We start from the raw sequence: 24145 nt of genomic DNA on the forward strand, positions 1-24145 counted from the left end.
AGAAATAATTTATAAAAAAGAAATCCAATTATATTTCATTTATGTATTGAATGTTTCTAAAATATTGTATGTGTATGTATATGTGATATTCTCATTCTTATATTGTTTTATATAATCTCAGATTATTTTTCTAGGAGATGGTATGGTATATGAAATTTGGCTACCTGATATAAGAAGTCATTTTTTTAAATATTGGGAAAATGTAAGGCAAGCATAAAGGAAAAATAATATTGATTCACATTATTTGGAACTTTGATAAAAGATTTGTTTTTATACCTCCTGTGCAGTTATATTCTATTTTATTTGGTAGCTACTTGTGGACACATTTTAGCTGCCTAACTAAATTATAAGCTCCTCAAAGGAAGAGAAATGATCTTATTTATCTTTGCTTATTCTCAAAACCTAGCACAGGAATGGACATGTAATAAGCTTTTAATAAATTCTGAATAAATGAATTTGGTCTTTTTAGTTGAGGTAGGCTGTCAATTTGTGTTTAAGCCATTAAACAATCATAAGTTATAATTAAAAGTTCTCTGGTAAGGATTTAAAGTCAGAAAAGTTTAAGAATATTCAAGGGATTATTACTGGCCAGATGTGTGATATCTGTCTCTGTTTCATTCCTATTGCCAAATAATTGAGCACATTACATTTCAAACATTATTAAGCACATATATAATGGACCATCCATGTGCTGTCCTGGTAGCCACAGATTGTTTTCAGAAAGTTGGATCAATATTCTTGTTTATGGAAAGATGTGGGCAAGAGTTTCACAGAATGAGAAAATGTAGATGGTTTGTGATTTATGTCTACAGGAACACCTGCATTTATACTGCCATGTTAAAGAGTCAAGCATTGTACGTTGACTATACATAAAACACTCTCCTAGGCACTCTTTGGGGAGGGGGGGGCAGGGCAATGAGAGTTAAGTGACTTGCCCAGGGTCACACAGCTAGTGTCAAGTGTCTGAGGCTGGATTTAAACTCAGGTCCTCCTGAATCCAGGGCCAGTGCTTTATCCACTGCGCCACCTAGCTGCCCCCTCTGCTAGGCACTCTTGAGAGTACTAAGTGCTATAGGATGAATTCTCTGTACTCAAGGTGTATATAGAATATTAAGAGAAGATTGTTCACAAATTAGACTTGATTTCAGTGTAGCCTAATTTATATGCTTTGTCATGGAAGCTAGTCTGCATAAAGAACATTTTCAGCTCCTCCATCAAGGTTAGAGAGTTTATCACTTTGAAATTATATTTATGTTGGAGAGTTCCAAGTGCATCAACTTCTCCAGTACAGGGTGTTCCTGAGCAGGAGAAAAGACCCTCTCTAGACTTTTGTCACTGTGCTTGGGCCTATTAAACCAGGGATTTTCAGCATTGTTCTGTGATCTAATACATTTTAAGTTTAATATAATCTATAACCTTAAAATTAGAAGCATCGTTCATTTGTATTACACGTGAGTCTCAAACCAAGTGAAAAAACCACAGGGAGAGGAAGGACTTACTAAAAATTTTCATCCTATATGGATCATGATAGCTGTTGGCCACCTCACTCAGTCTTCTTCACCTCTCTGACAAAGGGATTTTCAACATTTATTTTGATATTTCTTCAAACACCCTAACATTTCAGTTTTTCAGACTATTCAAATCCCATTCCACTGTAGCCACGTATATGGAAAGTCACACCCTGTAGCTCACCATTACCCATAGGTGTCCTACTTTCTTGATCAAAAACTGATATTCCTCTAAATAAATTATCCTCTTTCCTTCCATCCCTTCTTTTGATTCACTCCTCCTAAACCAATTTCTCTTCTTTTCTTTTCTTTTCTTTTTTTTTTGGACGGGGCAATGAGGATTAAGTTATTTGCCCAGGGTCACACAGCTAGTAAGTGTCAAGTGTCTGAGGCCAGATTTGAAATCACGTCCTCCTGAATCTAGGGCCAGTGCTTTAACTACTGCACCACCTAGCTGCCCCAAAACCTATTTTTTATCCTCATCTTGAATTTTAATCCTTCTACTCTTAAGTATTTTTTTAGGTTTCTGGCTTTCCTCCCTCCCCAATCTTGACTATTTCAACATTTTAATCAATTCAACTATTTGGTGCCTTCTCTTCTTCAGTCCCATAACCCATTGTTCCTTTTGCAGCTCATCCTTTGACTAACTTCAGCCCTGAATTACTCCCACCATCCACCTCATTATTACTCACGTGCTATTGAATGGAAGTACCACAACTGTTATGTTACTGAACCTTAATTGGACTTTCTTTCCTCCATAATTGATTCTGTATCTTAATCCCCACAGAAACTATTCTAAACCAACTCTTAATAATGAGGTTACGGGCGGGGGGGGGGGGGGGGGCAGCTAGGCGGTGCAGTAGATAAAGCACTGGCCTTAGATTCAGTAGGACCTGAGTTAAAATCCAGCCTCAAACACTTGGCATTAGCTGTGTGACCCTGGGCAAGTCACTTAACCCTCATTGCCCTAAAAAAAATTCATAATAATAATGAGATTACCTTTCTGTTTGACAAAATATCCCCCCTATATGTAACTTTGATGCCATGTCCTTCTATCTTCTATGGTAGATTTTCTCCCTCAATCATACCCCATCCCATTCTAGTCTTCAAACTCTTCCTATCTACTTGTTCTTTCCCTTCTCTCTCATATGCCCAAGCCCCCCTAATTTTATTTTTTTTAAATCTTCATTAGAACTACCACCCCTTGACTGAATTTTAACTCCCTTTCTCACCTAAGCTATCTATACTAATTACCTCACTTCCTCTTTTCTCTCCTTAACCTTTTGCTTTCTGTTTTATGACCTCATCAGTTACCAATAATGTCTTTTAAAAAATATTTTATTTTTCCCCAATTACATGTAAATACAATTTTTAACATTTGTTTTTAAAAATTTTGAGTTCCAAATTCTCTCCTTCTCTCCCCTTCCCACTCTCTGAGACAGAAGCAATTTGTTTTATGTTATATATGTGCAGTTGTGCAAAGCATTTCCTATTAGTCATCTTGTGAAAGAAAGCAATAGACCAGGAAAAAATAAACTGAAAAATAGTATGCTTCAATTTGCATTCCTACTACATCAGTTCTTTCTCTGGAGATGGATAGCATTTTCATCATGAGTTCATTGGAATTGTCTTGAATCGTTGTATTTCTAAGAATAGCTAAATCATTTACAGTTGATTATTGTTATTATGTACAGTGTTCTCCTGGTTGTGCTCATTTCACAGCTTCGGTTGATATAAATCTTTCTAGGCTTTTCTGAAATCATCCTGCTAGAATATTTTTTTAAATATTTAATAATAACTATTTTTATTTAAAGTTTTGAGTTCCAAATTCTAACTCTCCTTCCCTCTCTCCCCTCCCCCCTCCCTGAGGCATTAAGCAATTAGATATAGGTTATGCATGTGCAGTTATGTAAAACATTACCATATTAGTTGTTTTGTATAAGAAAACTTGAATAAAAGAAAAAATGAAAGAAAGTGAAAAATAGTATGCTTCAGTCTGTGTTCAGTCAGTAGTTCTGTGTTCAGTGGATAGTATGCTTCATCGTTTGTCTTTTGAGATCATCTTGGATCCTTATATTGCTGAGAATAGTTAAGTCATTCACAGTTCCTCATCAAACAGTATTGCTGTCACTGTGCACAATTTCCTCCTGGTTCTGCTCATTTCACCCATATCAGTTCATACAAGTGTTTCCAGGCCTTTCTGAAATCATTCTGCTTGTCATTAATGTGGTATATGATGGTAATGGAATATTGTTGTGTTCTAAGAAATAAAAATGTTTATTATTAAATATTTTTAAATGTTATCATTGATGGCAATCTTTTAGGTCCCTTCTAGTCTAAATCTTATGATTTATGTGTGTTTCTGGTTTTGTTCATCTCAAATCCTAAGTCCCCTATCATTGTTGTTTCCTTTCCAAGGTTTTTCAGCTTAGTGTATTGAATTCTCCCCGGGGAAATAATGTTCTAATTTGTTTGTAGAAGTCAGTGAGAAAAATAAGGTTCACTTTATAGCAGAGGTGTCAAACTCATATTCTGCCAGTCAGCAACTCCTGAGTACACCACAAATCTGATTAAAATGTAATTGAGAAAGGTTTGGCAAAATATAGTAAAATATAAATAAGGTTAATTTGTGATTTTCTAAGTCAATTTGAGACCTGCAGGGACCATTTCTATTTGAATTTGAAACTAATGACTTTATAGAAATTCACATCGAAGATAACTTTGGGAATATATTTGTTCCATAAGGCAAGGAAAGAATATTCAACTACATGGTAAAAATATAGTAAAGAAATGGCCATTTCTGTGTGATTTTAGGCAATTGAAAATCCTTTTAACTAACTTCAGAGTTAAACTATCATAACTCAGTCAAGGTAAAGAATCATTACAGAATTTTTCAAAAGTATAGATTGAAGGGCAGCTAGGTGGCTCAGTGGATAAAGCACCGACCTTGGATTCAGGAGTACCTGAGTTCAAGTCTGGCCTCAGACACTTGACACTTACTAGCTGTGTGACCCTGGGCAAGTCACTTAACCCTCATTGCCCCACCAAAAAAAAAACAAGTCAAAAGTATAGATTGAAAATGAATGAGTTAAATTAAGGAGCTTTATTATTTTTAGGGGAAATATATTCCCCCATAACGGTGTGTACCTACAAAATTATATTTTGCTTAAAATTTAATTTTTAATCCTGTAATAATAATCTGATTGAATGCTTTCATATGCTTTATAACCTACAGTAATTGTAAATTAAATCATTTCTCTCAACAGATGGACGTCCTCAGTGGGAAGTGGAAGGAAAAATAATTAGGGAAAAGTGTCAAGGGGTGAGAAATTTAATTTTCTTCCTTTAGAAAGTATTTTTGGTTAATATCTTTAAATGGGGAAACTGAATTAATTATATGCTGTTCTTTTAAGTCAGCAGGAACCTTTTTTCCCTCAGATTGCTGGAGTATTTTAAAACATCAGTCTAACAATGATAACCATTTATTAGGTACCAGCTATGTATAAGACAGTGTTCTAGGAACTGAGAATGTAAAGTTAAAAATGAATCAGGCCTGGCCCTCATAATACAAAAGTGAAAAGGGATTAATTGGGTAAAGGTATTATTTCAGAATAATATCTAGTTTGGGTTGGGGTAAGGGAAGGGAAGAGATTGTTTCAGAAGTTCCTATTTGAGAAATGTATTATAAGCAGTTTCCCCATCTGACACAAACTATGAAAAAGCTGTTCAGGCTATTTATTGGACTCAGACTGTTTAATGTTCCTAGCACTCTAGCTGCTTTATCCTACCATCACATATTCCATTCTGAATGGCAGCCAACCATATGTCAGCCAACTTGGGGTTTAAGGTGGGAATGGAGGGACATTTATTCCTAGGGCTCAGAGCCACAGGCATGCAGAAAGTATGGACCAAATGCAGTGGGGCCAGGTCAGGAACTTCCAGTATGTCTTTATACAGAACAGTTTAAACTGAGAAACGGGTTCCCTGGCCTTTCTTTAAGATGTAGTAACATTTTAAAATTAGTGGGAAGCATCAGCATACAGATCTCAAAATCGATGCCTAGTAGGCATCTTATACCCCCTTCCCTATTACTTTAGTGGGAAACACCATCTTCACAACCTAGTAGTCATCCTGCATTCCTTTCTACCTCTTACCCCTCATGGCCAATCTGTTGCCAAGGCTTTTAGATTTCACTTCTGCAAAATCTCTCAAACACACTCCCCCTTCTCTCCCCTGACACTGCCACCACCTTGGTGCAGGCCCTCATCCCCTCGTGCCTGTTGGTGGGTCAGCCTGACTCAAGTCTCTTTCCACTCCATTCCATCCTCCATTCAGCTACCAAAGTGATTTTCCTAAAGCATATATCCAGTCATATCACCCCCATCCCCATTAAACTCCAGTGGCTCCTTAATGCCTCCAAGAGAAAATACAAAATGCTCTCTTTGACATTCAAAACCTTCATAACCAAACCTTCTCCTGTCTTTGCAGTCTTCTTATATCCCCACCATGTATTTTTTTTGATCCGGTGACCCAGGCCTCTGTACTATTATACAAGCAAGATACTTCCTGTTAGCTGTAGGCATTTTCTCTGGCTCTCCCCATATCTGCAGTGTTCTCTTTCCTCAACTCCTCTGCTGGTTTCCTTTAAGTCCCAACTAAAATCCCATCTTCTACAGGTTCCCACTCCCTTAATTCTAGGGCCTTTTCTCTGTTAATGATTTCCTATTTATCTTGTATAGAGTGTGCTTAGCATATATTTGTTTGCATGTTATTGCCCCCATTTGGTTGTAAGCTCCTTCTGGCAGGAACTGTATTTTATCTCTTCTTGTATCTCCAGTGCTTAGCACAGTTCCTGGCACATAGAAGGTACTTAATAAATGTTTATTGATTATTTTCTAATTTAGAGGATTCCTAATAAAAGTTTTGAGAAATGTAAAGCTGTGGGGCAGCTAGATGGTGCAATAGATAGAGCACGTCAGGAGGACTGGAGTTCAAATCCAGTCTCAGACACTTAACACTTACTAGCTGTGTGACCCTGGGCAAGTCACTTAACCCCAATTGCCTCACCAAAAAAAAAAAAAAAAACCAACCCAAAAAACAAAACAAAAGCTGTATGTATAGAAAAGAAGAAAAAATATAATTTTAAAATGTATTAGGGACACATTAACACTACAGTTCAAATTTCCTTAGCAAGTGCCATGTAACAGTATAATATTTTTATTTCTTCTGTAACAGCACCATTGAGAGAAAAAGTGTTTGTGTGTGTGTCGTACCCCCCCCAAATTATAGGAAAAGCTACATCCAGTCGATATAGAAAGCTTAAAGTTTTTCTTATGCAGTATATTTTAGTAGTTTATTTCTAGCCACTGCCCAAAATTATCTAAAATGTTTTCACCTTCTTACGCTGAATTTAACAGGTGCTTTTCATTTTTAGCTGTAAGTGTAATGTTCTCTTGTTTGACTTTTCACTTAGGCGAACATTGTCCTTGAAGTTCCTCCATACCATAACAGAACAGTTACAGCTGCGGTGCAGGTGCAGTTTTATCTTTGTAATGGCAAGAGGAAAAAAAGCCAGTCTCAACGTTTTACTTACACGCCAGGTACAAGGAGTTATTATAATGGTTTCTTATAAAGTTGCTTGGGTAGAAGCTTTTTTTGTTTGTTTTGGGTACAAATAAGCTCACTGAATAGTACATCTTTAGAAGAGAGTACTTAGAAGCAATGAAAGTCTTTTATCTCATTTTCAAACTCATTGATTTGATGCTGAATGCTGAACTTAGGCATAAATTATTTGGGAGACAGTGCTAATCATGGCTGTCTCCCAAAACACTGTCCCAGATCCTCTATTATCTCTATACAATCTTCCTTGATGATATCATTGGCTCTCATGAACTCAATTACATTCTCTGTGTAGACATCTCCCAGATTTGTCTAGCTAGCCTTCATTCCTCTCCTTAACTCGAGTCCTGTTTCTGTAACTGCTTTGTAGACATTCTCATCCAATTCTAAATCCTTATATTAAATTTCTTTTGTGTAACATTGAACTCATTATCTTCCTCCCACTGAAGTTATTTCTTCTCCAAACTTCCCCATTTCAGTGAAAATAATCATCCTTCAGTCTTCTGTTACCTTCTCTTGCTATATTCAGTCAGTTGCCAAATCTCTTACAATCATCTCTATATTTAACACTGGACTGACATCACCTCTCATGTAAAATATTGGAATAATCTCCTAATTGGTCTTCTCTCCTATCTTCCACACAGCATTCAAGGTAATCTTCCTGATGCCCAAGTCTAAGCCTATTTGACTGTATCGCTTCCCACCACCTATTGGTGGTGAACTTAAAAGAATGAAACATGGATTTGTAGACATAGCTAATGTGAGAATTTGTTTTGCTGGACTATATGTCTATTTGTGAGAATTTTTATTTTTATTTTTTTTAATGTTTGTTTGAAGTTGAGCAGTGACACTGTGGGTAAGGGAGAATTCATGTTTGTAAAAACCGATTTTTAGAAAATAAAAATTCATTTGCTAGTTATTGCCTTTAGGCATAAATACCTATTCCTCAGCCTGGTCTTTAAGACTCTTTACCTCCTGGCTCCAGTCTGTCTTTACAAACTTATTTCACATCAATTCTATTCATTGTAACGATTGGAATAACGCCACCTGCTGGAGACTTACTGTAGAAGAGTTCTGCCCATGAAGCGAAGGTCTTTGAGGGCAAGACCAGGAGTCTTTTCTTTGGCGTCAGTGACGCGGGCTAGTGGGAGGAGGAAGGAAGAGACTGGCGCTTGGTCTCACTCTCTTTTCCTCTGGACTCGGGTGGAGAGCGGAGCTAGAAATGTGCTCTCCCTTTAATAGATAAGAATCTAGGCCTTTCTCTCTCTCTTTACCAAATTCTTATTCTCCTTAATAAACGCTTAAAAGTCTAACTCTTGCTAAAGCTTATAATTTATTGGCGACCACTCATTAGATATTTTAGACAGTTTAGCTAGAATTTTAGCCCTTAACATCATGCACTTGATATTTTGGCCTACTAGCTGTTCACCATACTTAACACTCTTTATCTTTATCTTTATGTCTTTCTGTAGCTTGAATGCATTCCCTTACCTCTCCCTCATAGAATCTTCCTCTGTTTGGCTTTTTTTTTTTTTTCAGGGCAGTGAGGGTTAAATGACTTGCCCAGGGTCACACAGCTAGTAAGTGTCAAGTGTCTGATGCCGGATTTGAACTCATGTCTTCCTGAATCCAGGGCCAGTGCCTTATCCACTTCGCCACCTAGCTGCCCCCTCTGTTTGGCTTTTAAAGTCCTTCTTCCTTCTTACTCCCCATTTCCACATTGTACTTTATCATCTAGTGATACTGAACTCCTTATTTTTTTCTCAAACAAGACACTCCATCTCCCCACTGCATTTTTACTGGCTCTCCTGGCATTCACTCCCTTCTTGTTTCTGCCTCCTACCCCCCTTCAGCTAAACTCTCACTTTCAGGTTTTTGTTGTTGTTTTAGTGAGGCAATTGGGGTTAAGTGACTTGCCCAGGGTCACACAGCTAGTAAGTATTAAGTGTCTGAGGCCGGATTCGAACTCAGGTACTCCTGACTCCAGGGCCTGTGCTCTATCCACTGCACCACCTAGCTGCCCCAACTCTCACTTTCAGTAAGAAGCCTTTCTCAATTCCTTTATTTTTTTATTTTTAGTATTTTTTGTATTTTAATTGAGTTCCAAATTCTCTCCCTCTGTTCAGCCCCTCTCCCACCCATAAGGCAAGTATTATGATATCAGTTATAAATTTGAAATCTTGCAAAACATATTTCCATATTAGCCATGTTTCAACACCCCCCCCAAAAAAAAGGGCAAGAAAAATAGTGAGAAAATTATACTTTAATTTGCACTTGGAGCCAACAGTTCTCTCTCTCTCTCTCTCTCTCTCTGGAGGTGGATAGCATTTTCATCATGGATCATTTTGAATTATCTTGGATTATTGCCTCGATCAGAATAGTTAAGTCTTTCCTAGTAGATCATTGTTACAATATTGCTGTCATTGTGTACAGTGTTCTCCTGGTTCTTCTCACTTCATTTTGTTCATATAAGTCTTCCCAGTTTTTTCTGAAACTATTCTGCTTGTCATTTCTACACAGTAGTATTCCATCACAATCATATACACCACTTGTTCAGCCATTCCTTAATTGATGGGCATCCCCATAGTTTCCAATTCTTTGCCAATATATAAGATACTTTTGTACAAATCGGTCCTCCCCCACCCCTATTTTTAAAAAAATCTCTGTGGGATACTGACCTAGTAGTCATATTACTAGGTTAAAGGGTATGCACAGTTTTATAACCCTAAATTGTACTCCACAATGGTTGGACCAGTTCACAACTCTACCAACAATGCATTAGTGCATCTATTTCCATATCCCCTGTAGCATTTGTCATTTCTTCCCTTTTTAATTATTTTTTCCCAATTATATGTAAAAATAATTTTTACCCTTCATTTTTTTACAAGTCCAAAATGACTCCCCCTCCTCTTCCCCCCTCATTGATAAGGCAAGCAATTTGATAGAGTTTATACAGGTGCAGTTATGCAAAGCATTTGCATATAAGTTTTTAAAAAATTCTGTCTTTTCTGATAGGTGTTAGGTAGTACCTCAAAGTTGTTTTAATTTCCCCTTATATGTATATCTCCCAGACCAGTAAGAAAAGAAGCCTCTGAGCTTGAATCAGAGAGGGATCAACTTTTATTGTTTGGGAATTAATTAGCCAACAAACAGGTGATACTGATGAGGGAAATAGGAAAGTAGAAATACAAATGAATACTCTTAGATCTAAGCTTAGTCTATATTCTTTTATAAAACTCACCTCATCCCCAAACTGCCTGCCAGGCTGAGAACCAGAGCTGATCATCAAAAGCGGGAACTGTCAAGCCAAAGTGTGCGAGACAGAGAGAGAGAACTTCTGTTCTCACTTTCACTTTTAAGTTGGTGTCCCTGGAAGTACAGTGTGCTTGGCCACGCTCTCCGGGCAGCAGCAGGCACACTGCTGTTCCTCACGGTCTCTCCCCAAAAAGGGCGGTCCTTCAAGAGCTGCTTCAGTAGCATGTGCTCAACTCTTAAATGATTCAGCTAAAACTTCCATTTTTTACCACAGTATGTATATGATTTGCCCAAGGTACCCAGGGAGAGTGTAGTAAAACCAAGATTTGAATTCAGATTCAGTCTGTAAATTGAATGATTGGTGTAATAGTCAGTAAACATTTATTAAGTGTTGGGGATATATAGAAAGGTAAAAGATAATCACTGTCCTTGAGGAACTCACAATCTTAGAGCTCCTCTTTGTGTCACTTTACATTTACAAAACACGTTTTTCCCCCCAGTAATCTTGTGGAACAGGTAGTGCCAGACTAAAAATCCTTAGTTAAAGTCAGAGCTAGAAATGTAACCTGCTACTCCTGACAACCAAAGCCATTGCTATTTCCACTATACCTTTATAAGGACTGAGTTAGAATGAACTCAGGCACCACTGGGCAAGTCTCTATGAGGATAAATTATACAAGAGTCAGACATCTGCTTTGGTAGCAGAAGTTTCCTCATCAGGAGCTCACTACCCCAGTGAAATCACAGATCTAGACCAAATATATATGCACCAATTCTAAGGTCAGAGTTTAGAGGACAATTGTGTATCCTTTCACCACATTATTGCCATCTCCAAAATGTATTTCCTTTCACTTTGTATCTATAGCCTGTTAGGAGGTGGCTTGTATGCTTCCTCACTGGTCCTAGAGACAGGGTTGGCCCTAGCTTTGATCGTAGTTCTTAAGACTCAAAATTGTTTTTCTTTACCATGTTGTTGCACTGTGTAAACCGTTCTTCTCCCGGTTCTGTGTACTTTACTCTGTGACAGTTCATGCCACCCAAGATTCTTTGTCTGGGGCTGAGGCCACCAGTTCTTTTCTTTTCTTTTGCTTCTTTCATTCTTTTTTTCTCTCAGGGCAATGAGGGTTAAGTGACTTGCCCAGGATCACACAGCTACAAGTGTCAAGTAGCTGAGGCCAGATTTAAATTTAGGTCCTCCTAAATCCAGGGCCAGTGCTTTATCTACTGTGCCACCTAGCTGCCCCAACCAGTTCTTTTCTATTCCTTCTTTAATCCCTTCTTCAGGATCAGAAAGTTTATGCTACTTACTGTTTTACTTTTACTTTGTTTCCCTTCACTGGTGTGTTGTAAATGTTGGGGGGAAGGGGCATATCCTCCACTCTTTTAAGTTTAATCAGCATTATTTACATTTTATCCACCACTTTCTTAAGTGTAGGTACTCAGTGGAACAACAGATCAAGCCCTGCTTTGTATCATCAACAATTTCCAAGGTATAAATGCTCAAACTGAAAATTTAACAATTGGCTTTCCAAGGGAACAGGCTCCAGCACACCACTGAAGTCCTCCCTCTCAACTTCCTCTCTTCTCTGTCTCTAATTGTTTTCCTGATGAGTTTGATGTATTTTTACACCAGATTTTTTTTTTGGGGGGGTGTGTGTTGTGTAATTTAAGATTCTAAATGTGGATTCTAATCTGTTCCCCCAGTTTTGGGGGAAACTGACTAAAATCACTGATAAAACGAGTTTAGGTTTTTAAGGGTTTATTGAAAAATAGAAAGAAAAAGATTGAGAACAGAATTCCAACAGCCTGGCATTCCTATCTTTCCTCAAATTTCCTGTGAAATCCTCTGCCGCCACCACCCCCATCAAGTCAGGAACCCAGAAGAGCGAGAGCTCTCCGCACAGGCCCTCTTTCCTCCTTCCTGTCTCCTCCCAGAAAATAGGAGGCTCCTCAGGTTGATTGGCTGGTAGCCTTGATAGGCAGCACCCATGAGCAAACGTCACTTCCTGACGCCAAGGAAAAGCCACATGGCCTTGCCCTCAGAGGCATTCTCCTCATGGCGAAGCTTTCCCACAGCAAGTCTCCAGTAGGTGGCGTCATTCCAATCATTACAATGTGTGTGTGTGTGTGTGTGTGTGTGTGTGTGTGTGTGTGTGTGTGTGTGTGTGTGTTTTCAACTCTTCTTTGTCCACTTCAGATAAAAGTGATATTCATCTGATGTGCACTCCCCACCCCCTTCCTCCTGGAAATTCATCTCACAACTCCAATTAGGAGAAATAGCAAGTCCCTCCCTGTTCTTCCTTTTTTCTACACCCTGTCTTCTCTTCTTTTCAGACCCTCAGAACCAGTCCACTCTCAGTACCTCTATTTTTCCTCTCCGTACCCTTTGATGGTTCTGAAGGTACACTTGTTTCTTCTCCTCCTATTATAATGTTAGCACTACATCAGCATACAGTTCCTTCCAGTTGTAAAAAGAAATTTGTCTTTTTAAGTTTCTCTGGACTCTTGTGTTTGTACTTCAAGTTCCTACTGAGTTCTTTTCATCCATGATACTTGAAAGTCTTCTGTTCCATTACTGGTCCATTTGTTCCCTTTGAGGATTATAATCAGTTTTGTCAGGTAAGTTATTCTCAAATCTATTCCTATCAGTTTTGGCCTTTTTGGATTATTGTATTCTAAGATTGTGTGTGTTTTAGAATATGCTAATTTTTGTATGATCTTAATTGTAGTTCCTTGATATTTGAACAACTGCTTTCTGAATACTTGAAATATATTTTTTTTGACATAGGAATTCTAGATTTTGACTGTAACATTCTTGAAACTTTTCCTTTTGGGCTTCCTTTCAGGAAGTGATTTGGTAGATTCTTTTTTCCTTGCTCTGTGCTTTTAAAAGATGTGAGTGGTATTCATTTATGATTTCTAGATATATAGTGTCTAGAATTTTTTGTTATCATATTTTCCAGGTAATTGGTTGTTATATCAAATGCCTTATGTTTTCATCTATTTTTTTCAGTCTTTTTCTTCTATTATAATACTTGTTTTGTCATGGAGTCACTAATATCTGTTGGTCTGGTTCTCAGTGATTCCATTTCTTGGGTAGAGTTTGCCTTTTACCATTTTCTTTTCTCAGCTACTTGTTCTCTTTCCAATTATTTTCTCCATAGTTTTGCTGGAGTCATTTGTGGTAGCTGCTGGCTTGCCTCTTGTACAAGTAGTCATCTCATACTTATGGCAGTGAAAAGGGGGGAAAAGTAACAGCTTATTAAATAGAGATGTAGCTGAACTGATTGTGGTATATTAGCATAATAGAACATTATTGTGTCATAAGAAATAATTTGTTGTTGTTCGGTTGTTTTTCAGTTATGTCCAACTCTTCATGACCCCATTTGGGGTTTTCTTGGCGAAGATACTAGAGTGATTTGTCATTTCCTTCTCTTGCTCATTTTACCGATCAGAAAACGGAGGCAAACAGGGTTAAGTGACTTGCCCAGGGTCATACAACTAATAAGTGTCTAAGGCTGAATTTACAATCAGGTCTTCCTAACTTTGGGCCTGTTACTCTTTCCACTGTTACACTTAGATTTCCATAAAGGAATGATAAATAAAAGGAATAAACATGGGAAAATTTGCATTAACTGATGCAGAACCAGGATACGATTGCATATTTAATGACTAGACTATAATGTAAATGAAAAGACATCATAATTCAGATTATACGTCAATGTTTAGTCTTTACCTTGTGACATCTGGCAAACCATCAATTCATCTTGGAGACAGTAAGTTTTCAGTCTGCGGCTAACAAACCATACAGATAAAATGGCTGTTGTTGTAACCCTACATCTCAACTACCAGAGCCTTCCTCATTATTGCTGGAGCCTCTGCCTAGTTTCTACTTCCACTATCCAGAACTGTTGTTATGAGAGAGTTGAGTTACCCAGGCATAGGGCAACCATTATGACTTCTAACTCGCATTGAAGGTTAAACTAGTGTTGTAGAATCACAGATTTAGAGTTGGAAGAGACTCTAGAGAACATCTCTTCCAAATCCCTCATTTTACAGATGAACTGAGAACAGATAGGTAAGTTACTTGAAGTGATTTGCCCAAAGTTGAATGAGTAAGTAGCAGAACGAGGATTTGAATGTCCAAATCTATTTGTCTTTCTGTTGTCCTACACTGCCTTTCAATCCTTCACTATGGTCTTCCTCTGCTCCATAGAGGTTTGGAAATGGTCACAGTTTCTCAAGAAGTATGCCAAATTAAACTGGAAAGGTTTCTGATACAGGCCTAGTGATTGTTAACACAGACCTGGAACTGGTTGTCCTGACTAAGTTTAGAAAGATTTGTCACCAGAAAGTGGTTCGATTTTGCCAGAGCAATTCAAGAAACTATCCATAAAGACATGAAGAAATTATGATTTCAACTATTTGGAAGGAATTGTCCACAGTAATAAAATGATCGTACAAAGTATGGGTTAAATAGCACTGGCCCTGGATTCAGGAGGGCCTGAGTTTCAATTCGGCCTCAGACACTTGACACTTACTAGCTTTGTGACCCTGGGGCAAGTCACAACCCCAATTGCCTCACCCCCCAAAATAAAAATGCAATTGTTGCTTAATCTGGAGATCTCACAATGGCCTAGAACTTTCTTTTTTTGTTGTTTTTGTTTTGTTTTTTTAAATCACTTTATTTCTTGCTGTTACTCACAAGTGACATTCCATCTCTGATCTCTTTGGCTTTGGACAGGCTGTTCCCCAGGCTGAGAATGTACTTTCTCTTCATCTCTGCCTTGTAGAATCCCAGGCTTTGTTTAAAGCTCACCTCAAATGCAAGCTGTCACAGGCAGAAATCCTATTGGTTTCTGCATCTGCTAGTGGGCTTTTCCCCCACTAGAATATATACTTTGCCCCCAAACCCACTCCTTTTATGAATTTCTTTTTCTGTCAAGGGCACCACATTCTTTCTAAGGTTCCTGACCTTGGTCATTCTTGATTCCTTATTCTACCTCATCTTGAATATCCATTTAGTGATTTTCTTAAAGTGACCATGTCATTGCTCTATTCAGCAAACTCTAGGAGTTCCCTAATGTCTCTAAAGTCAAAATCAAACTTCTCTTTTTGTCATTCAAAGCCCTTCACAACAAGCGAACTTTTCCAGCTTTTATTATATATTATTATATATTATATATTACTCCCCTTCATATACTCTGCAGTCCAGACAGATTTACCTTCTTGGAGTTTGTCATGACTTTCCATCTCTCAGCATCATCAGTTCCCATCATCTCCCATGTCTGAAATACCCTTCTTCTTCTTCTATCTCTTAGAATTCCCAATATCCTTTAAAACTGAGCGTAAGTACCAGCTTCTACATGAAGTCTTTCCTGATTTCTCTAAATGTTATTGGCTTCCCCACAAAATTATTCCTTTTGTATATATTTTGCATGTACTTATATGTATATATGTTGTATCCCCTGGCTTGATTGTGAGCTCCTTGAGAGCAGAGGTTGTTCAGTTTTTGTCTTTGTTACCTCAACACTTAAGCTCTATGTCTAGCAGGTAGTAAGATCTTAATAAGTCTGTGTTGATTGATTATGCCCCCAGTCTTTTCCCCTTAATTCTTTTGTAATAATCCCCCCTCTTTCTCGTATATCTTCAGTCATTTCTACTCAAATGGCTCATTCTCATCAACTTTTTAAACATACACAGGTTTAGCAATGCCTTCCTAGATGTATTCTTCAACCCATTCAGCTACCCATCCCATGTTTTTCCTCCCCCGATGCCACATTATTTGAAAAGTTTCCTGTGCTCCCTTGCTTGCATTTCTGTTTCTCTTCCTTTCTCCTCTCTGTCCTCTCCTTCCTTACCAGAACTTAGCAGTCATCTTCGATGACTCCAATGGCCTTTGTTCTCTAAGCTCCTTTGAAGTATTTGACACTAATGGCCACCCCCACCCCCTCTTCCTTCTGTATCCTGCTTCTTACTTTGACTTCAGCCTTCACTATCCTAATTCTCTTTTGTCTCGATATTGGTTCTTTGCCTTTTCCCCTTGCTCCTCATCCTCTTTCAGATGCTCTAAGTTGGATATCCCCCTTATAGCCTTCTTCTCTTTTCTCTATACTCTTGTATATCACATTCACTTCTAGAATTTCAACCATACAAGAAGTCCCACTTCTGTGTCTGCAGCCCTGGCCTATTTAAACCCCAGACCTCCATCTACAGCTGCTTAATTGGATTTTCTACTAGTGCTTCAGTAAGTGTCAAGTGTCCGAGGCTGGATTTGAAATCAGGTACTCCTGACTCCAGGGCCGATGCTCTGTCCACTGTACCACCTAGCTGCCCCCTCTGCAAAAGTTTTTAACCTTGTCAAAGGCAACAGCCTTTGACACTTAACTTTCCCTCATCTCACTTATTCATCCAATTACTAAGCCACATCAATTCTCTCTCTGCAATGTCTCCCTTCAATTCGTCTTTCCTCCTACTCATACCACTATAGCACTGCATACCCTTGCCACCTGACTGGAATATTGAAATATATCATCCCCGACCCTGCCCTAGAAGGTCATCATTGCCTCTGCTTTCTGTGACTGTCTACTTATCCTTCATGTACTCCATTGCCAGACATTCAGTACTCTCAAGTCTGGCCATATGCTAACTTTGCAAACTTCTCATACCGTTCAGCTTCACATACACTCTGCACCAGCTGAATTACACGTTCACTACCTCTGACACAAACCTGCCTCTTTACACTTGTTCATCCTCCCCTCACCTGTTGAATCCTCATCAGCACCTTTCCCAGATTGCTTTCCCTGATCCCACTTCCCCATCTCATAATAACAGTGAAGATTTTCCTTTCTTGACTCTCATATGACACATCATTTGCCTGTGTCATTTTGTATTGTAGGTTTAAAAAAAATTATGTGTCCCACATTCCTTTATTAGAATGTAAATCTTGGGAAGGCAGAAGTCCTGCCTTAAATAAATTTCATAATTTCACAATAATTTCACCATTGACAGAACTTAAAGATGGGAGGTAGCAGTGGTTGCACCTGTTTTCTTCACCGCTCTCAAAGTAATATGATGGGAAGAATTGGACTACAATGTATAGTTATATATATAGTTATATATATAGTTATATAGATATTTATTACTCGTAATAAATATCTTAGCTATTGATTTTATTGTTTTCATTTTGTTTTTGCAGTTTTGATGAAACAGGAGCATAGAGAAGAGATGGATTTGTCTTCAGTTCCATCTTTGTCCGTGCCTCAGAGTGGCAGTGTTCAAGGCATACGTACTGTCCAGACACCATTGCCTTCCTCAGATCCAGGGCAACCACATGACAGTTTATTGACTAGAAGTCTTGTTTGTCCCGTCCAACAACCATATCCATCATTGGTGACCTCAGCATCCCATCTATCCCATATGCAAAGTAGGAACATTAGTCCTGGTGAAGAATGTCATGTTACACCTTCTGTGCTCCATCAGTCTTTTCAGGCCACATCAGCACCTCCCGTGAGGTCTTCCTACCAGCCTATGCAAGCCAATGTTATGTACAATGGACAGAGCTGTCTTCCCATTAATGCTGCCTCTCGTCAAGGGTTTGATGCAGATGCATTTCAACAGGATACGGCTGTACCTAATTTAATCAATCTTAGCTGTCAGCCTCTGCCATCAATACAGTTCCATTCTTCAAATTCAGGGTCACTATCAACATCGACTACAGGAGCAGGACCTCCCTTAGTACATACAACTCATTCAGGGCAGTCATTGCCTCACCTGCAGCCAGTGGGATACCATTGTGCAAGCATAGGACAGGGTCCTGTTACTTCCACAACAAGCCAGTCCTTGGGACAGCCTTCCCCTCAGTTACAACCAGGAACGTACCATACTTCTAACCCTGGGTCTACTACGACTTCCTCACAAACAGCCTCTCATCCTTTGGTCCATTCACCACTATCTGGACCCCCATCTCCTCAATTACAGCCTATGCCTTATCAGTCTCCGAGCTCAGGACCTGCTTCATCCCCATCTCCAACCACCATAACTCACTCTGGACAAGCCTCACCTCAAGCACACAGTCCTGGAGTGGGAGGTATTTCTGTACCTTCATCATTAGTGTGTCAGCATAGATGTGATGGAACAGCAATGAACATTAAACCTGAACCTGAAGATCAGGAATTGAATTTTGAAACCATTGGTCTCCAGGATATCACATTAGATGATGGTGAGTTAAGATATATATTCTTGTCATTGACAGATCTGAGATCATCCTTATTGAAAAGTTGTTAGTTGCCTTTTATGCCATGTTGCTATTGTCTAGGTTTTTCATTTTTCTTGAAAACTGAATGTTGACAGGTAGCATTTCATAGCAGGTAAAGAACTGACCTCTGTGTCAGGAAAACAGGGCTCAGTGCCCAGCTCTGACACTGTGTGAACCTGGGCAAATGTTCTCACTTTTCTGTGCCCTGTGCACGTCTCCAAGACTGATGAGTTGGAGCTTGGCCTTGCTTGAGAGTAACCTGCAAAGGTCCGGTGGAAAAAAAATGATGTATGTGTAAATATACAGATATATATATATACACACACACACACACACACACACACACATACACACACACACTCAAAATCTCTCCAAAAGGTGATATTGAGATGCTTTTTTTTTTTTTTTGCAGGGCAATGAGGGTTAAGTGACTTGCCCAGGGTCACTTAACCCTCATTGCCCTGCAAAAAAAAAAATGGGGGGGCAACTAGATGGTGCAGTGGATAGAGCACCAGCCCTGGAGTCAGGAGGACCTGAGTTCAAATCCAGCCTCAGACACTTAACACTTACTGTGTGACCCTGGGCAAGTCACTTAACCCCAATTGCCTCACAAAAAAAAAAAAAGAAGGGAAAAAACCTCCAGTCAACACTTTTACCACTAACTTTCACTAACAGAAAAGAATTGTGTTGTTCCAAATTCTCTTTCAGAGGTAATAGGATCTAGGGAGTGAATAAGGATGGAGGGGGAAAATGAAGGTTACACATTTAATATAGTCATTGAGAGGGAGAATGCATGTGTTATTTGGTTCAGGCCACTTATCAAACCTGCTGTCCCCAAAGAGAGGAGAGACTAGTTTCCAGGCTTTTGCTGGCATAGTAACAAAAGGGTGGCTAGGTGGTGCAGTGAGTAGAACACCAGCCCTGAAGTTAGGAGGACCTGAGCTCAAATGTAACTTCAGACACTTACTAGCTTTGTGACCCTGGTCAAATCACTTAACCCCAATTGCCTTAAACATATGGGGCCATCTCCAGTCATCCTGATCTATATCTTGCTACTGGACCCAGGTGGCTCTGGAGGAGAGAGTGAGGTTGGTGACCTTGTACAGCCCTCCCTCACTTTAGTCCAATTCAATGCAAGTCATGAGGGGGCAGCTAGGTGGTGCAGCGGTTAAAGCATCAGCCCTGGAGTCAGGAGGACCTGAGTTCAAATCTGACCTCAGACACTTACTAGCTGTGTGACCCTGGGCAAGTCACTTAACCCCTATTGCCTCACTAAAAAAAAACAAAAACAAACAAACAATGCAAATCATGACAGCACCTAGAGGTCATGGTCCTCTTCAAGAACGAAGGACAGGCTGGTGGGTGTTGGGTGTCTGGGGCCGGATTTGGGCTCGGGTGCTCCTGGTTCCAGGGCCGGTGCTCTGTCCGCTGCGCCACCTAGCTGCCCCTGGAAACACATTTTTTTAAAAAATGTTTTTTCTCTTTGACAATTCCTCAGTCTGAAGTTTTGGGAGTTTTTTGACTGTTTTTTTCTCACAACCTAGCTAATGTGGGAATGTTTTCCATGACTACTCATGTATAATTTATTTTGAAATGCTTGAGTTCTAGTGGGTGGGGGGTGGGAATAGAGGAGGAAGAGAAGTTGGAACAATTTTTTTTAAAAAATTGATGTTAAAATTTGTTTTTACATATATTTTGGAAAATAAAATTCTGTTAAAAAAAAACTATTGTAAAAAAAAAAAAAGGGTGGGGCATTTGGGTGGCGCAGTGGATGGGGCGCTGTCCCTGGATTCAGGAGGGCCTGAGTTCAGGTCCGGCCTCAGACACTTGACACTTACTGGCTGTGTGATCCTGGGCAAGTCACTTAACCCTCACTACCCTCCCCCCAAACCCACAGAAACAAAACAAAAACAAAAACTATATTGTATTCTTGTACAAAAAGACTAATATGGCAATGTTCTACCTAATTGCACAGGGAGGTAAGGAGGGATAACATTTGGAATTCAAAACTATAAATAAAAATGTTTATTATTTTTAAAAACCCTATATCGTAGATAGGTTACGGATTCATTGGAGGGGGAAGTTTTCACACCAGGGGGATTGAAGTCACTGGTCTCCACAAAACTACATAAGGGATGTGGTAGATAAGATAGACAGAAAATTGCTGTGAAAGCTTTCACAATGTAAATCCTGCAAAACTCAATCCAAGTGTTAATAAATTTTGTCTCTTGACTGAGATAACCATTAAGTAGAAAAAATAATAATAATTTAGTCGAGTTTTCTCATTGTATTCAGGTACATTGAAGTTACATGAATGGGGATCATATAGTAAGGCAGATGGGTAACTGATTAAAGCTCAAGTGATTGGTATCAGTGAAGTCTCAGGCTTTCAACTTTTATCCCTTAAGCTCATTGCATGATGCATAGGCTAACTAATTTAAAGATTTTACATCTATAAAATGTCTTATGGTGAGTAAAAATGCAATAAAGTTAAACTGAATAATGAAAAAAAAAGAACAAAGGACAAACAAGTAAAAAACTGATCCTTCTTTTTCTGTTTAAGCAAAAATTGAGTTGTTGAATTTCTATTTTGTGAGATACATAAACCAGGAAACATTATTAGTATCTTTGTCAGTGATTGAATATTCTCTAAACCCTAATTTTCAGGAGACGTAGTTGACAGGAAGGAAAACAACGTGGACTTGTAGTCAGGATGCCTGGGTTTAAGTCACGGCTCATTTTCCCAGAGTGTGCCAACTTGAACAAGTGATGTCACCACTCTTTTGAGCTCTTGTCTCCTTTTGTAAAACAGGGATAATACTTGCCATGCCTATCTTGTGGGTTTTGTCAGTGTCATGTGGGATGTATTATGGTGCTTGTCTCCTCATATATATATATATATATATATATATATATATATATATATTATAATGATTTTTAAAAGCTTCTCTATTTTGAGTAGATCTATGTGGTGAGGGTGTGATTATAGAACCCAAATTTCAAAATCCAAGAAAATAAGATCCTGATATGGGGTAGCTCTAGGGTACAACCTAAAATAAAACACTGGCCTTTGAACACTCTACTGGTGTTCGTTCTTTCATTTTGGTAATCCTGTTTTCTATAAGTATAAGCAATGAAAAGTAAGTGTTAGTGAATAAAGTTGCTGGCCCTGGATTCAGGAGGACCTGAGTTCAAATGTGACCTCAGATACTTGACATTTACTAACTGTGTGACCCTGGGCAAGTTACTTACCCCCCTCCCCAAAAAAGTGAATATTTAAAAAATAATCCCAAACCACTGGATATATTTTACAAATTAGGAGAACACTTTTAAAATCTAAGTTCAGTACCTTTAAATGCTCTTTGAGTACATTTACCTGGATTCCATAGGCCTTGAAATACTTAAATAGGATTTCTTCTAACTTGGTTTAGCATTTTTTTACCTTTTTAAAGAATTACCGCCCATAACACTTTTAGCAGCATATTTTGGGGAATATCATTTCCATAGAAACTTTCCTTGATAAAGAGGTCAGATTTGGCTAAAATTCTAGCTAGTCTGTCTAAAATATCTAATGAATGGTCACCAATAAATTTAAGCTTTAGCAAAAGTTTAGACTTTTAAGCATTTATTAAGGAGAATAATAATTTGGTGAAGAGAGAGAGAGAAAGAGGCCTAGATTCAGCTATCTATCTCGGGGAGCTGCAGTTCTGCTCCGCTCTCCATGAGAGTCCTGGCGAGAGAGAGAGAGAGAGAGAGAGAGAGAGCGCCAACCTTACCCCCTCTTCCTCCCACAAGCAAACATCACTTCCTGATGCCAAAGAAAAGCCACATGTCTTGCCCTCAGGCTCCTTCTCCTCATGGTGGAGCTTTCCTATGATAGCTCTCCAGCAGGTAGCGTCATTCAAATTGTTACAACCTACTTTGATGATTAAATTATCTAATACAATTAGTCTATGTGGTGGTTATTCTCTTGTTTTTCAGTTATTGAGTCATGTCCAGCCCTTCAGCCTGTGGACCATGGCACACATCAGTAGTGTTCATAGGGTTTTCTTGGCAAGGGTACTGGAGTTGTTTTCCATTTCCTTCTCCAGATCAGGAAACTGAGGCAAACAGGGTTGAGTGACTTGCCCAGGGTCACAAAAAGATGGTACACAATTGTTTTAAGCTTTTGATTATGAATCTTCTTGGCCTGACCTTTGGATAATGTTGGTGATGATAGAAACTAACATTTATAGAGCAGTTTAAGGTTTGCAAAGTGCTTTACATGTGTTATCTCATTTGATCTTCACAACAGCCCTGAGAGAGAGGTGCTAATGTTATCTTCATTTTACACTGTTTTAAAATATCTGATGAAGAATTCAAACTTGGGTTTTTCTGACTCCCAAGTCAGGGAGTATTCTCTCTCCTACTCTACCTTGCTTCTCTTCTTTTACCTCGATCTGTTTAGCTTTACAATAGCTGCATGACAGCTTCAAATAGTTTTTAGACTGGCTGTGTCAGTAATCATTCTCAACAGGATGATCTGGAGCTATTTCCATAAAATCTTTTCTTTTCCTTTTTGATTCTTTTTTTTTTCCTTAAAAAGAAAAATGGAATAGTTGAAATACTTTGAGATTTAAAGCTCTTCATATTTCTAGGATATGTTACATGTTTTACTCCAGTGTCTAATCATATCATATAAGTGACCTTGAGTCCTTAAAGGCTAAGCCATCAAAACATAAGCTCTGGCAAAGGCTTCTAGTATGGGTCAGGTCTCACATATCATCAGACTAGCTGCAGAGTGAAGAATTTTTCAGCTACAGCAATTCTCAGGGACCATATGCTAAACTGTTTGGGGGAGGTTCACAATAAAGAGAATTATAGGTTCTTAAACTATATGTTGAGGTTAAGAAACCTTAAAAGTGATTATGTAGCTATTTGTTGTTGTTTAGTTTCAGTTGTGTCTGACCCTTCAAGACTCCATTTGGGATTTTCTTGGCAAAGGTACTGGAGTAGTTTGTCATTTCCTTCTCAGCCTCATTTTTCAGATGAGAAACTGAATCAGACAGGGTTAAATGACTTGCCCAGGATCACACAGCTATTGAGTATCCCAGGGCAGATTTGAGGTCAATCTCTAAAGAAATAATATTTATTATCTCAGTGCTTTCTGAACTCATTTAGCTGGAGAACAGTTTGAACTTGAATGTTATTAAATACGTAAAGAATGAAGAGGAATAAGAGGTCAAGAGAGGGGTTGGGGACATTTTTGGAGTTAAATGGATGAAATTAAGCCAGTTTCCAAGTAGGCCCAAATTTGCTATTTAGAATTATTCTTTTATGCACATATAATTTCATACTTAATATTTTAGCATAGAAGATTTTTCTATTTCAGAAAATCTTGCTGATCACAGTTTGGGAAAGTCTAAATTATTCATCCATGTGTTTCATGAAATCAGTATTATTATTGGTAAAATGCTTAGGTAGAAAATTATTAAACTGTCCAGCAACAATACATATCCTTAACAAT

General features: G+C 38.6%; 1 protein-coding gene across 2 annotated transcripts in view; it reads left to right on the top strand.

Annotated features, from left to right (window-relative positions):
* The window catches only part of NFATC3 (nuclear factor of activated T cells 3), a 166052-nt gene that overhangs the window by 106480 nt on the left and 35427 nt on the right, over positions 1-24145 (top strand). For both annotated transcript variants that reach the window (XM_043983369.1, XM_043983370.1), the window contains 3 exons: positions 4775-4830; positions 6982-7108; positions 17581-18603. In XM_043983369.1, the coding sequence (XP_043839304.1) occupies positions 4775-4830; positions 6982-7108; positions 17581-18603 (1206 nt within the window). The remainder of the gene's footprint in view (positions 1-4774; positions 4831-6981; positions 7109-17580; positions 18604-24145) is intronic.

The sequence above is a fragment of the Dromiciops gliroides genome, chromosome 2 (assembly GCF_019393635.1).
Source record: "Dromiciops gliroides isolate mDroGli1 chromosome 2, mDroGli1.pri, whole genome shotgun sequence".
In the NCBI taxonomy this organism is placed as follows: domain Eukaryota; kingdom Metazoa; phylum Chordata; class Mammalia; order Microbiotheria; family Microbiotheriidae; genus Dromiciops; species Dromiciops gliroides.